This window comes from Bos mutus, chromosome 8 (genome assembly GCF_027580195.1).
Source record: "Bos mutus isolate GX-2022 chromosome 8, NWIPB_WYAK_1.1, whole genome shotgun sequence".
Taxonomy (NCBI): domain Eukaryota; kingdom Metazoa; phylum Chordata; class Mammalia; order Artiodactyla; family Bovidae; genus Bos; species Bos mutus.
Window position 1 is genome coordinate 81147176 of NC_091624.1, and position 16259 is coordinate 81163434.

The 16259-nt window shown below is 38.3% G+C and overlaps 1 protein-coding gene across 14 annotated transcripts in view; it reads right to left on the reverse strand.

Moving 5' to 3' along the window:
• MPDZ (multiple PDZ domain crumbs cell polarity complex component) overlaps nucleotides 1-16259 on the reverse strand; it is a 172210-nt gene that overhangs the window by 60001 nt on the left and 95950 nt on the right. For all 14 annotated transcript variants that reach the window (XM_070375897.1, XM_070375889.1, XM_070375886.1 and 11 more), the window contains 2 exons: nucleotides 16072-16195; nucleotides 3301-3499 (listed from right to left, as the gene is read on the reverse strand). In XM_070375897.1, the coding sequence (XP_070231998.1) occupies nucleotides 3301-3499; nucleotides 16072-16195 (323 nt within the window). The remainder of the gene's footprint in view (nucleotides 1-3300; nucleotides 3500-16071; nucleotides 16196-16259) is intronic.

A 16259-nucleotide genomic window follows, 5' to 3' on the forward strand; every position in this document is an offset into this window, starting at 1 on the left:
TGCAATGGTACCCCACTCCAGTACTCTTGCCTGGGAAAATCCCACGGACAGAGGAGCCTGGTAGGCTGCAGTCCATGGGGTCACTAGGAGTTGGACAAGACTGAGCGACTTCACTTTGACTTTTCACTTTCATGTATTGGAGGAGGAAATGGCAACCCACTCCAGTATTCTTGCCTGGAGAATCCCATGGACAGAGGAGCCTGGTGGGCTGCCGTCTATGGGGTCGCACAGAGTCGGACACGACTGAAGCGACTTAGCAGCAGTAGCAGCAGAGCAGATACCCTTTACAGTCATAATAAACCTGCTGAAGGCATAAATGGGTAAATTCTGGTGCTACACCAGAGGATGGGGAAAAAAAAAACAACAAAACAAATCAAAACAAAACAGGACAGGAGAAAAAGATTGTAGCCTGAATATGTGCTGGATAGCTTTTCAGCTCTTCTAGAGTTGACTAGGAACAAGATTTAAGCTAAATCATTGTCACAGTGGTCTTATTTTCTGGCCAGTTTTTAAATTCTGCAGGACATTTACAACTCGGAGGTAAAATTAAAACCAAGTACCAATTCTAGCGCTCAGAGTGCCAAAAAGTGAACAGGAGACTTGCATTAGGGTTCATGACATAAGACAAGCATTATCGCACAAAAAATCAAATGATCAGTCATGAGGTCATCTGTTTAGATTACCTCTAAAATAAAGAGCCTCTTGATGAAAGTGGAAGAGGAGGGTGAAAAAGTTGGCTTAAAGCTCAACATTCAGAAAACTTAGATCATGGCATCCCGTCCCATCACTTCATGGCAAATAGATGGAGAAACAGTGGAAACAGTGGCTGACTTTATTTTTCTGGGCTCCAAAATTACTGCAGATAGTGACTGCAGCCACAAATTAAAAGATACTTACTCCTTGGAAGGAAAGTTATGACCAACCTAGACAGCATATTAAAAAGCAGAGACATAACGTTGCCAACAAAGGTCCGTCTAGTCAAGGCTACAGTTTTTCCAGTGGTCATGTACGGATGTGAGAGTTGGACTATAAAGAAAGCTGAGCACCAAAGAATTGATGCTTTTGAACTGTGGTGTTGGAGAAGACTCTTGAGAATCCCTTGGACTGCAAGGAGATCCAACTAGTCCATCCTAAAGGAGATCAGTCCTGGGTGTTCACTGGAAGGACTGATGTTGAAGCTGAAACTCCAATACTTTGGCCACCTGATGCAAAGAGCTGACTCATTGGAAAAGACCCTGATGCTGGGAAAGACTGAGGGCAGGGGGAGAAGGGGACGACAGAGGATGAGACAGTTGGATGGCATTACCGACTTGATGGATGTGGGTTTGGGTGGACTCCGGGAGTTGGTGATGGACAGGGAGGCCTGGAATGCTGCAGTTCATGGGGTCATAAACAGTTGGACATGACTGAGCAACTGAACTGAACTGAACTGAAAATAAAGAGTTTGCATGTAGATCCTTATCGTTCATCTTTGAAGGAAAAGGAATGGACACTAGCCTGCAAGTGGTGAGGAAAGCACTTAATATTTCTCTTTCATTTACTGTAGAGGCACTGAAATTTTTAATGATCTTCACTCTTACTTGCATGATTAAAAAAATAATCATGAGAGTGTCACATGACCTGATGATCTGTTTATTATAAAATAAAAGCCAAAAAGGCATTAAAAATATGAACGCCCCTTAGTGAAATTCCACCCTAAAAATAAAAATCTCCTTTATATAAGACTACAGAACCTACTCTAAACAGCATGTATTTGTCTGCTTTTTATCAATGGAAAAATGAAAAACAGATTTTAAATACAATCTTTCTTACCTAAGCTCTACCAATATGTATTTTATAAAATAAAAATACAGAATGCAGTCAGTAAGATCATATTAATACAAAAAAGTCTTCCATACTAGTATTCATCACATCAATTTAAACAATCTTTCTTTGAATTCTTATTTTACTATTTTATCCCTTATACATTAAATGCAAATATTTAATTATTAATGATAGAGGGAAAAAAAGGCAAGCTATTACATTCTTCAGGTGTGACGATCTGACAATAAGGCTAAGTAGTGATTTTTATGCTGGCTCAAGAAATGTTTAATGATTTAAAAAACAAACCACATATATGACATGCTTTTAGTACATTATGAGATGATGAGATATTTAAAGTCTTCTTCACAAACTAGCCTGCATGAGCTACCATCAGACCATAACAGCATTTTTGTGAATTCTCTTATATGGGTTGAAAAGCAGTTCAACAAAGGGAAAATTATGGGTCAGATTGCTTCTATACAATCTTGGCTGACCCCTAAAGAACTGGCTTACTTGGGAATATTCATACAGATCATTAGGTAGTACAATTTGCTATACTGAGGCCAATCCAAACTTCTATGTAAGTTCCTAAGTGTGGACCATCCTGCTCAATAAAAGAGATCTCATATCTCATATAAAGATTTTTGCAGAAATCACTGGAAAATTAAAAATAATAATGGTAGGCAACATGGTTTTGAAATATTGTTGTCGTTAGGTATCTGCAGGGGATTGACTCCAGGTGCTTTGGATACCAAAAGCCATGGATGCTCAAATCCCTTATATATGAAATGACAGAGTACAGCTGACCCTCTGTATCCACAAGTCTTACATCTACGGATTAAATCAATCTCAGATGGAAATTTGGATCCAAAGTTGGCTACAACTTAGGATATGAAACCCACAGAGAGCCAACTGTATATTTACTGAAACAAATCTATGCATATATGGACCTGAGAAATTCAAACCTGTGTTATTCAAGGGTCAACTTTTTTTCAGTACTCTTAGTATTAAGAAGGAGAAGGCAATGGCAATCCACCCTAGTACTCTTGCCTAGAGAATCCCATGGACAGAGGAGCCTGGTAGGCTGCAGTCCATGGGGTCGCAAAGAGTCGGACACGACTGAGTGACTTCACTTTCATTTTTCACTTTCATGCATTGGAGAAAGAAATGGCAACCCACTCCATATTCTTGCCAGGAGAATTCCAGGGACAGAGGAGCCTGTTGGGCTGCCATCTATGCAGTTGCACAGAGTTGGACACAACTGATGAGACTTAGCAGCAGCAGCATTAAGAAGTTATTGACTGCAGATAAACTCTCCTAAAGTCTACAATCAATGCAATCAATAACTTTTCAGGAATAGTCAAATTCTTCAATGATTAGTATTAAATATATGATCATTTTTGTATATCAAACAGAAGTATGCACTGAGAAAATTCTGATTAATAGATTGAAATTCCTTTATTTCCCAAGCCAAACTATGGTCCAAATGATACTTACTTTATGTCAGGCCCAATAAGAGAATGTCTTCTCAACAGGGCTCGTGCCTGGGCATTGGTTAAACTGATAGTAGATTCTTCATTAATACACAAGATGCAGTCCCCAACAGCAATCCGACCATCTCGGCTAATGGCACCTCCGTGAATAATACTTCGAACAATCACCCCCAAGCCATCTTTATTAGCACTTACTGTCATTCCTATGGAAAAGGAGGAACACATGTTAAATACATGACTTTCACAGTCCCCCACAGCAATAAAAATAAAAACAAAAATAAACAAATAAGATCTAATCAAACTTACAAGTTTTCTGCATACCAAAGGAAACCATAAACAAAAAGACAACCTATAGACTGGAAAAAAATATTTGCAACAAGAGCTTAATTTCCAAAATATACAAACAGCGCATATAACTATAACAACCAAAAAACCAACAACTCCATCAAAAAAAGAGCATAAGACCTAAATAGACATTTCTCCAAACAAGACATACAGATGGACAACGTGCACATGAAAAGATCTCAACATTGCTAATTATTTAGAAATGCAAATGAAATGGGTACAATGAGGTACCACTTCATACTGGTCAGAACTGCCATCACTAAAAAGTCTACAAATAACAAATGCTGAAGGGAATGTGGAGAAAAAGGAACCCTCCACATTGATGACAGAAATGCAAATTGGTACAGCCCCTATGGAAAACAGTATGGAGAAACCTCAAAAAACAAAAAACAGAATTGTCATATGATCCAGTAATCCATTCCTGGATATATATCTAGAAAAAATTGTAACTCGAAAAGATTTACACACACCATCTATAATACACAGCAAACCACTTGCAATAAACAAGACACAGAAACAACTTAAATGTCCAAAGATAGATGAATGGATAAAGATGTGGTGTGTGTGTATATACATATATGTATATACATTATACACACATACATACACAAATACATACATACAATGGAACAGTACTCAGTCATAAAAAGAAATGAAATAACGCCATTTGCAGCAGCAAGGATAAACCGAGAGATCATCATACTAAATTAAGTCAGAAAGACAAAGACAAATACCATTTGATCCCACTTACATGTAGAATCCAAAATATGACAAAAATTAAGTTATTTACAAAAGAAACAGACCCACAGTAAGTACAGACTTGTGGTTGCCAAGGGGCTGGGGGGTGGGGCATGCGGATGAATTGGGAGTTTAGAATTAGTAAATGTAAACTATTATGTACATTTATAACTGAACCACTTTGCTGTAAACCAAAAACTAACACAAAATGGTAAATCGACTATACCTTAATAAAATATTTTTTAAAAAGCATGACTTTCAAATTCATTTAATTTGAACTTAATAATCTCTACAGATTCATATATAAAAGAACGAGAGTAACTTTTTAAGCTTTGGACCATAAAAAAGGCTGAGTGCTAAAGAACTGATGCCTTTAAAGTGTGATGCTGGAGAAGATTCTTGAGTCCCTTGGACTGCAAGGAGATCAAGCCAGTCAATTCTAAAGGAAATCAATCCTGAATATTCACTGGAGGGACTGATGCTGAAGCAAAAGCTTCAATACTTTGGTCACCTGATTTGAAGAGCCGACTCATTAGAAAAGACCCTGATGCTAGAAAAGATTGAAGGCAGGAGGAGAAGTGGACGAAACAGGATGAGATGGTGGATGGCATCACCAACTCAACAGACATGAGCTTGAGCAAGATGGTGAAGGACAGGGAAGCTGGGCATGCTGCAGTCCATGGGGTTGCAAAGTGTTGGACAAGACTGAGCAACTGAACAACAACAAAACTTTTTAAGCAGTAAAAACAATCAAAAGGAAAGGAAAACATGAGCTTCAAATATTTTTAAAGTCAATTTAGAAATGTTTCTGAGATTTTATCTAAAGACACTCTACATTAAATATGTTAGAGATGAAACAGGGTCTACACTGTACAGTGAATGTAGCTCAGCAATGGGATCATACTTATCAGTAATTACCTTAACGTAAATGGGTTGAATGCCCCAATCAAAAGACAAAGACTGGCTGAATGGATACAAAAACAAGACCCTTACATATGCTGTCTTCAAGAGACCCACCTCAAAACAGGGGACACATACAGACTGAAAGTGAAGGGCTGGGAAAAAATTTTCCATGCAAATAGGGACCAAAAGAAAGCAGGAGTAGCAATACTCATATCAGATAAAATAGACTTTAAAACAAAGGCTGTGAAAAGAGAAAAAGACGGTCACTACATAATGATCAAAGGATCAATCCAAGAAGAAGATATAACAATTATAAATATATATGCACCCAATACGGGAACACCACAATATGTAAGAAAAATGCTAACAAGTATGAAAGGAGAAATTAACAATAACACAATAATAGTGGGAGACTTTAATACCCCACTCACACCTATGGATAGATCAACTAAACAGAAAATTAACAAGGAAACACAAACTTTAAACGATACAATAGACCAGGTAGACCTAATTGATATCTATAGGACATTTCACCCCAAAACAATGAATTTCACCTTTTTCTCAAGCACACATGGAACCTTCTCCAGGACAGATCACATCCTGGGCCATAAATCTAGCCTTGGTAAATTCAAAAAAATAGAAATCATTCCAAGCATCTTTTCTGACCACAATGCAGTAAGATTAGATCTCAATCACAGGAGAAAAACTATTAAAAATTCCAACATATGGAGGCTGAACAACACGCTGCTGAATAACCAACAAATCACAGAAGAAATCAAAAAAGAAATCAAAATTTGCATAGAAACGAATGAAAATGAAAACACAACAACCCAAAACCTGTGGGACACTGTAAAAGCAGTCCTAAGGGGAAAGTTCATAGCAATACAGGCATACCTCAAGAAACAAGAAAAAAGTCAAATAAATAACCTAACTCTACACCTAAAGCAACTAGAAAAGGAAGAAATGAAGAACCCCAGGGTTAGTAGAAGGAAAGAAATCTTAAAAATTAGAGCAGAAATAAATGCAAAAGAAACAAAAGAGACCATAGCAAAAATCAACAAAGCCAAAAGCTGGTTCTTTGAAAGGATAAATAAAATTGACAAACCATTAGCCAGACTCATCAAGAAACAAAGGGAGAAAAATCAAATCAATAAAATTAGAAATGAAAATGCAGAGATCACAACAGAAAACACAGAAATACAAAGGATCATAAGAGACTACTATCAACAATTATATGCCAATAAAATGGACAACATGGAAGAAATGGACAAATTCTTAGAAAAGTACAACTTTCCAAAACTGGACCAGGAAGAAATAGAAAATCTTAACAGACCCATCACAAGCACAGAAATTGAAACTGTAATCAGAAATCTTCCAGCAAACAAAAGCCCAGGTCCAGACGGCTTCACAGCTGAATTCTACCAAAAATTTAGAGAAGAGCTAACACCTATCCTACTCAAACTCTTCCAGAAAATTGTAGAGGAAGGTAAACTTCCAAACTCATTCTATGAGGCCACCATCACCCTAATACCAAAACCTGACAAAGATGCCACAAAAAAAGAAAACTACAGGCCAATATCACTGATGAACATAGATGCAAAAATCCTTAACAAAATTCTAGCAATCAGAATCCAACAACACATTAAAAAGATCATACACCATGATCAAGTGGGCTTTATCCCATGGATGCAAGGATTCTTCAATATCCGCAATCAATCAATGTAATACACCACATTAACAAATTGAAAAATAAAAACCATATGATTATCTCAATAGATGCAGAGAAAGCCTTTGACAAAATTCAACACCCATTTATGATAAAAACTCTCCAGAAAGCAGGAATAGAAGGAACATACCTCAACATAATAAAAGTTATATATGACAAACCCACAGCAAACATTATCCTCAATGGTGAAAAATTGAAAGCATTTCCTCTAAAGTCAGGAACAAGACAAGGGTGCCCACTTTCACCATTACTATTCAACATAGTCTTGGAAGTTCTGGCCACAGCAATCAGAGCAGAAAGAGAAATAAATGGAATCCAAATTGGAAAAGAAGAAGTAAAACTCTCACTGTTTGCAGGTGACGTGATCCTCTACATAGAAAACCCTAAAGACTCCATCAGAAAATTACTAGAACTAATTAATGATTATAGTAAAGTTGCAGGATATAAAATCAACACACAGAAATCCCTTGCATTCCTATATACTAATAATGAGAAAACAGAAAGAGAAATTAAGGAAACAATTCCATTCACCATTGCAATGGAAAGAATAAAATACTTAGGAATATATCTACCTAAAGAAACTAAAGACCCATATATAGAAAACTATAAAACACTGGTGAAAGAAATCAAAGAGGACACTAATAGATGCAGAAATATACCATGTTCATGGATTGGAAGAATCAATATAGTGAAAATGAGTATACTACCCAAAACAATTTATAGATTCAATGCAATCCCTATCAAGCTACCAACGGTATTCTTCACAGAGCTAGAACAAATAATTTCACAATTTGTACGGAAATACAAAAAACCTCAAATAGCCAAAGGGATCTTGAGAAAGAAGAATGGAACTGGAGGAATCAACCTGCCTGACTTCAGGCTCTACTACAAAGCCACAGTCATCAAGACAGTATGGTACTGGCACAAAGACAGAAATATAGATCAATGGAACAAAACAGAAAGCCCAGAGATAAATCCACGCACCTATGGACACCTTATCCTTGACAAAGGAGGCAATAATATACAATGGATTAAAGACAATCTCTTTAACAAGTGGTGCTGGGAAAACTGGTCAACCACTTGTAAAAGTATGAAACTAGAGCACTTTCTAACACCATACACAAAAATAAACTCAAAGTGGATTAAAGATCTAAACGTAAGACCAGAAACTATAAAACTCCTAGAGGTGAACATAGGTAAAACACTCTCCGACATATATCACAGCAGGATCCTCTATGACCCACCTCCCAGAATACTGGAAACAAAAGCAAAAATAAACAAATGGAACCTAATTAAACTTAAAAGCTTCTGCACAACAAAGGAAACTATAAGCAAGGTGAAAAGACAGCCTTCAGAATGGGAGAAAATAATAGCGAATGAAGCAACTGACTAACAACTAATCTCAAAAATATACAAGCAACTCCTACAGCTCAATTCCAGAAAAATAAATGACCCAATCAAAAAATGGGCCAAAGAACTAAATAGACATTTCTCCAAAGAAGACATACAGATGGCTAACAAACACATGAAAAGATGCTCAACATCACTCATTATCAGAGAAATGCACATCAAAACCACTATGAGGTACCATTTCACGCCAGTCAGAATGGCTGCGATCCAAAAGCCTACAAGCAATAAATGCTGGAGAGGGTGTGGAGAAAAGGGAACCCTCTTACACTGTTGGTGGGAATGCAAACTAGTACAGCCACTATGGAGAACAGTGTGGAGATTCCTTAAAAAACTGGAACTAGAATTGCCTTATGATCCAGCAATCCCACTGCTGGGCATACACACTGAGGAAACCAGAACTGAAAGAGACATGTGTACCCCAATGTTCATCGCAGCACTATTTATAATAGCCAGGACATGGAAGAAACCTAGATGTCCACCAGCAGATGAATGGATAAGAAAGCTGTGGTACATATACACAATGGAGTATTACTCAGCCACTAAAAGGAATACATTTGAATCAGTTCTAATGAAGTGGATGAAACTGGAGCCGATTATACAGAGTGAAGTAAGCCAGAAAGAAAAACACCAATACAGTATACTAACGCATATATATGGAATTTAGAAAGATGGTAACAATAACCCTGTATACGAGACAGCAAAAGAGACACTGATATAGACCAGTCTTTTGGACTCTGTGGGAGAGAGAGAAGGTGGGATGATTTGGGAGAATGGCATGGAAATACGTATAATATCATATTTGAAATGAGTCGCCAGTCCAGGTTCAATGCACGATACTGGATGCTTGGGGCTGGTGCACTGGGACGACCCAGGGGGATGGTATGGGGAGGGAGGAGGTAGGAGGGTTCAGGATGGGGAACACGTGTATACCGGTGGTGGATTCATTTAGATATTTGGCAAAACCAATACAATATTGTAAAGTTTAAAAATAAAATAAAATTAAAAACAAAAACAAAAAAAAATGAAATACATTTATACAGTAATGACTGGACAAATTCTTCAAAAAGTTATTTCTAAGTTGTTAACTAGCCTTTCGAGATTACTAATTAATAAAGCACAGTTACCTGGGTCTTTGGGTTAGCTATAAGTTGTGAATATGTATGTAGTACTGAAAAAAATCAAATATTTGGCATCTGATAATATAAAAATATGTTGATAATGCCACTTAAAAATAAATTTAAATATAAATATTCAAAAAAAAAAAGGAAGAAATATGAGTCTGTAGTGAGGTAGATGAACCTAGAGCCTGTTATACAGAATGAGGTAATTCAGAGAAAAACAAAGATAGTATATTAAAGCATCTATATGGAGCCCAGGAAAATGGTACTGATGAACCTATGTGCAGGGAAGGAACAGAGACACAGACACAGAGAATGCACTTGTGGACACAGCACGTGGGACGAACTGAGAAAGTAGCATTGACATACATCTACTGCCGTGTGTGAAACAGATAGCTCTGGGAAGCTGATATATAACACAAGGAGCCAGCCTGGCACTCTGTGATGACCTGGAGGGGTGGAATTGGGTGGCGGCTCAAGATGGAGGGGATACATACATAGTTTTGATTCATTACACACACACACACACACACACACACACACAGAGTTATGACTGGTTCATGATGTTCTAAGGCAGAAACTAACACAATTATCCTCCAGGGGATATTGCCAACCCAAGGATTAAACATGGGTCTCCTGCATCACAGGCACATTCTTTACCATATGAGCCACCACAGAAGTGCAACAAAAATAAATAAAAATAATCTTTTTAAAAAAGCATAACAGAATTACTAAGAAGCTTGTATTCAAGTCTTATCTGCAGTGCCTATCACAGTGCCTAAATGTACAGTAGTCAGCTGAATTAAACTGATGTAAACAATAATCTATTACTGCATTATTTCCAAATCTGAACTTCAATAGCTCCAGATTTTGATATTCACTTGTGCTCTTGACATGGTCTCTGGATGATTCGTAAGAAATACAGCCCTAGTAAGTATAAAATTGAATTCCCTAGTCTCTATTTACCCTCATTTCTCCATCTGTCCTCCCGTTTTTGTTTACAGCACCACCATACTACTCTTCCTTTTTCACTACAGGAGAGTGAAAAACCTGGCTTAAAACTCAACATTCAAAAAACTAAGATGATGGAATCCAGTCCCATCACTTCATGGCAAATAGATGGAAAAACACTGACAGACTGTTTTCTTGGGCTCCAAAATCACTGCAGATGGTGACTGTAGCTATGAAATTAAAAGACGCTTGCTCCTTGGAAGAAAAGCTATGACCAACGTAGACAGCATATTAAAAAGCAGAGACATTACTTTGCCAACAAAGGTCCATCTAGTCAAAGCTACAGTTTTTCCAGTAGTCATGTATGGATGTGAAAGTAGACCATAAAGAAGGCTGAGCCCAAGGAATTGATGCTTTTGAACTGTGGAGTTGAAGAGTCTTGAGAGTCCCCTGGACTGCAAGGAGATCCAACCAGTCAATCCTAAAGGAAACCAATTCTGAATATTCATTGGAAGGACCGGTGCTGGAGCTGAAGCTCCATTACTTTGGCCATCTGATGCGAAGAGCCGACTCATTAGAAAAGACCCTGATGCTGGGAAAGACTGAAGGCTGGAGAAGGGAACGACAGAGGATGACGTGGCTGGACGGCATCACCGACTTGATGGACATGAGTTTGAGCAAGCTCAGGGAGATGGTGAAGGACAGGGAAATCTGGCATGCTGCAGTCCGGGTGGTCGCAGAGTCAGACATGACTGATCGACTGAACAACAACACTACTCTCCATTATTCAAAGCAGTAATGTTGGTGTTCTGGATTCTTACCCCTCCCACTCCCAATATTTAATCCATCAGCAAGTTCCATCATCTCTATCCCCAAAACTTACCTTGAATTCGTTCACTTTTCTCCTTGTCCATACTAAACTAGACCAAGCCATCACTTCTCACCATCACGCCTCACCTTTTGAACCAGCATTGTAACTGGTCTCCCGACTTCCAAAGTTGTTCCTGCCATTTCATTCTTCTCACAGCAGATAGATCATATCACATCATTCTCTATGCTAAGAATATTTTTAACAGTTTCCTATTGTGCAAATAGTGGAGAAGGCAATGGCACCCCACTCCAGTACTTGCCTGGAAAATCCCATGGAGGGAGGAGCCTGGTAGGCTGCAGTCTACGGGGTCGCTAAGAGTCTGACACGACAGAGCGACTTCACTTTCACTTTTCACTTTCATACATTGGAGAAGGAAATGGCAACACACTCCAGTATTCTTGCCTGGAGAATCCCCGAGACATGGGAGCCTGGTAGGCTGCCGTCTATGGGGTTGCACAGAGTCGGACACGACTGAAGCGACTTAGCAGCAGCAGCATTGTGCAAATATACAACATACCTACAATACATGGCTCTGTCTATATGGAACTCCTGGCCTGGTCCTCCTGATGGGCACCCTTCTTCTGCGTCATGTCCTACTTGCCTCCCCACCACGTTCTAGTAACAATGCCTTTCAGAAATACACTAAGCCTCCCTTTTCAGAGTCCTTGCCTGATACCTCCTTTCTGTAGCTCTTGCACAGCTAACAACTTCTCATTCTTGAATATCACTTCTTCAGGAAAACATTCTCAACAATTCCATTTGAATTGTTCCTTCTCCCCCTACTCTCAACTACACCTTTAAAAATATCAAACCTACTGAAATTTTTGGCCACCTGATGCGAAAAACTGACTCATTGGAAAAGACCCTGATGATGGGGAAGTTTGAAGGCAGGAGGAGAAGGGTACAACAGAGGATGAGATGGTTGGAAGGCATCACCATCTTGAAGGACATGAGTTTGAGCAAGCTCTAGGAGATGGTAATGGACATGGAAGGCTGGCATGCTGCAGTCCACGGGGTAGCAGAGTTGGACACGACAGAGCGACGGAACTGAACTGAACTGATTGAAATTTTAAAATTTACATACAATAATATATCAATAATATAATTTCATTTAGAATCAAGTACTAAAATTTCCTTTCAAAACAAGATTATATGATTAAACAATATAAGGAGAGATATAAGTCGATAAAGACATTTACAAAGACTTTGAGAGAAGCCACTAACTCATTTTTAGGTTTTATAATTTTTAATAGAAAGAAATCCTCTCTAACAGTCACGTCTGACTCTTCGGGACCCCATGGACTGTTGTCCACCATGCTCCTCTGTCCATGGAATTCTTCAGGCAAGAATACTGGAGTGGGTTGCCATTCCCTTCTCCAGGGAATCCTCCCAATTCAGGGATCAAGCCCTGGTCTCTTGCAGATTCTTTAATATCTGAGCCACTAGAGAAGCCCATGTATTAACTGTAATTATACCACATTACACATGATATTTCAAATATTTTTAAAGAAATGATCCTGACTGCAATATGTTCCCAGCCTGATATTTCATGCCTGGAAAGGAGCCACCCAGACTTCTAGTTACCATATGCAGATAGACATGAGCTATTAATCAAATATACTTTAAAAGATTCTGTTAAGACTCATACAAATGAGTTTTAAGTATATTGTCATTAAGGAAACACCTCTGCTTATCATAAACCAATAAACAAGTTTAGACACATTTTCAAACGAGGTGGGTTTCTTTTGAGCAGAGAGGCTGGTTCTGAAATGTTTCAATAAGCACTTTGGTTTGCCCTAATGCTGCCACGTTAACTACCAAGTCCCGCGAGACAACTATAGTTTAAAAAAAAAAAAAAATGCAAGACTACAAAACACAATTTAACTCAGTGGCCCATCCTGGGAATCTTGCCCACCATGGATCCTACAATAAAACAAGCCACAGACATGGGACAAGTTTTCACAAGCTATGGCCAACATGACCTCTAAATTCTTTCTTAACAGCATATTTAACTCATGACTCTACCAGTTATGAAAGCTGTCAGGTCATGTCAACAATATTAAAAAAAGAAGTTGACATCAGTTAGCTCAGCTTATACTTTCCTTTCACCAAATGATCACTTTTAGGTTTCAACAACTTCAAGGTAGTGCCTACTGACTGGATTTTGGTTGTAACTTGTAAGATCTCTCAATTTTGTCCTAAAAGATGTACAGGACAATACTGCAAACCATGTACTGCAGAAACAGAGAACTGGTTCCAAACCTGACTTGCAGCACTTCTCATCACTGTGGCTTTGGGCAACGGACTTAACCTCACACTGGTCTGCAGTTTACTCATCTAATCAATGGGGATAATGTCCACATTTGGGGTTATTCAAAGAATTTTTTGAGAAGAGCACATGCAATGTTCCTTTCAAAGTGCTCAACAAAGTACAAAAGAAAAACAGAAGAAAAGGCACAGAATATATTTTAAAAGGCATCTCTACTCATTTCTACAAATATATCGCTTTCTAAAGGCTAAATGCAAATTGTAATTCAGCTTCAAAATTACGCTTGCTATTACAACAGTGCTAACACAGCCTTGGGTGACTTGATGAGCAAAAATCAGAGACAGATTCCGGTGTGAGCTCTGGTTCCACCTTGTAAGGGCTGAGTTCTTCCAGAGAAATTCCTGAGTCTGTTTATGTTCTAGTACTTCATCGGTGAAGAAAAAGTAACACTTTCCTTCTTCCTGTTTTACCTTTGCTTTTACCTTTCAGATTCTAATACAACGTAACTAGCCAACGTACAACAGATCTATCAAAAACCATCAATTAAATTTTTAAATTAATTTTTCAAAGGTCATTACACCTATGTGTACATATAATACCCCCCGCCAACTAAATGTAACGAATTTTGTCACTCCTTCAGCTTCAGCTCTTGCTTTGCCTGCCACTGTGCCACACTTGATCCACACCAAACAAACCCACCGATGCTTTTCTCTGCCTTGGCTCTAGCAGCTTCCAATGTTTCCAATGCCCCAACGAGGTGGTAAAATCTATTTCTTTTTCCAGGATGAAATCAAACATCTTCTCTTCTTTAATATCTGTCTACACTCCTCCAAACTCAGAGAGGAGGGCTTGGCTACTCCTTCATTTACGTCTTCAGTGTTCTTGGTGTGAATGCCACTCATGGCAGGTATGATATGTTAATGCAATAAGGGATCTATACATCAGTCAGTCTACTCTCTTAAACTCATGCTCCTTGAAGAAAACAATTATATCATGGAGTCTAGAATAGTGGCCAGAATACAGAAATAATGTTTGAGAGTTGAGTCAATACATAAGCTAGAAGAGGGTTTCTCATACAGGCTCTGCAAAATTTCTGTCTTATGAGTTAATTTTAAAAATGGGTTCTGTGGCCAATGATGTGTGAGAAGTGCTGCATCTTGGAACATGTACTTACAGATACACAAGGCACAAGTGCAGAGCTACCGAGCGATGCTAACAGAAACACCTGTCTCCCTAAGTTTATCACATCCCAAGCTTGGAACCCAAGTATAACTCCTGTTAACATCCTACAGAACTAGTGTTCCAAGTAACATGCTCTCACAAACACTGCATTAGCAGATGAAATAATTCTGGCAGTTAGCTGTTTACAGCACGTATCCCATAATTAATGATTAGAGAAAGTTCTGTAGCTTAAGTTTTGTAACATTCTATTAAATGTAATATATAAGAGATATTATAACCAACGAGAAATTCTCTGCTACAATTCTCCTTTTAGCTACTGTTGGTAGGACCCAGCTACCACCAAATGGAAAAAAATCTAGGAGACAGATTGGAATCCCAATCATCAGCTACAGTGGTGTTGCCGCTCGACTCCTCTGCCAACTCCCAAATATAACAAGGAAACCAAATCCCACCATAGATACCAACATAAAGGGTACTGGCTGGTTACATCCTAAGAGAAAGAAGACCTCTGACACAGAGCTAACCAGAGTCTTAGACTGCAATCAGGCTTCTGGGGGAAATTATTCTTGACCCTATTTCAGTACTGAGCACTAAACACAGAGCTGAATCATGTCACTGCCTAAGTCAAAAGAAGTATAAATGTGAGCTGCCTTGAAATAATTTTAGCTAGTGTAATTAGGATTTTATTTCTACAGACAGTCTTTGCCCAAATCAGAAGATTTGAGATTTTTAATCAGTCACAATCTTTTATGGGTGGAAAACCCTCACACCTGGGAAGGACTGTTGAAGAATTGCATTAATGCTTTGGTAATGGCACACCTGTCTTTTTAGTCTTTATTTCAGTGAATGAAAGAAATTAAATACAAACTAACGCACACATAACTGGTACCATTCAAAGAAATTAATAATTTACTTTTCCAAAGAATTTAGAATTCCAAGTCGCTGACTTCTCATTTTCTAAAAGTACCTTCCCTTTCCTTACTTTCTGTCTAATACACAATTTGTATATCTTTCACTTGAATGGAAACAAGGCTTGTAATACTTTTAATTAATAAGAGAGTGACGGATTTAAGGTAGTCTGAAGTAAACCTGTTAACCATTTCAGATAACTGTAGTGAGTACAAAAAGAATTAACATTAAAATTATGGTAAATTTTATCACATCTATCTTCTTATCTACAGTTAAAAGTATTGACTCTATGTTCAACACTTCCTCTTGGCAAGGGGGTTAGGACAGAAGGTGTATGTGGAAAAGATACTTACCTAAGCTAGAATTGCCTTTTGCTATCACAATAGTCCTCTCGAAAGATTCTCTGGGTGTATTTTGGAGCATGACACACTCAGCAGCAGAGGCCAGGGAGCCTTGTGGAATTAAGAACTCGGAGCCCTGTCAGAAAATAAAAATAAGTCATGTGGAAAGGAAAACACTAGACTTTGGAGTGTGATTTCAA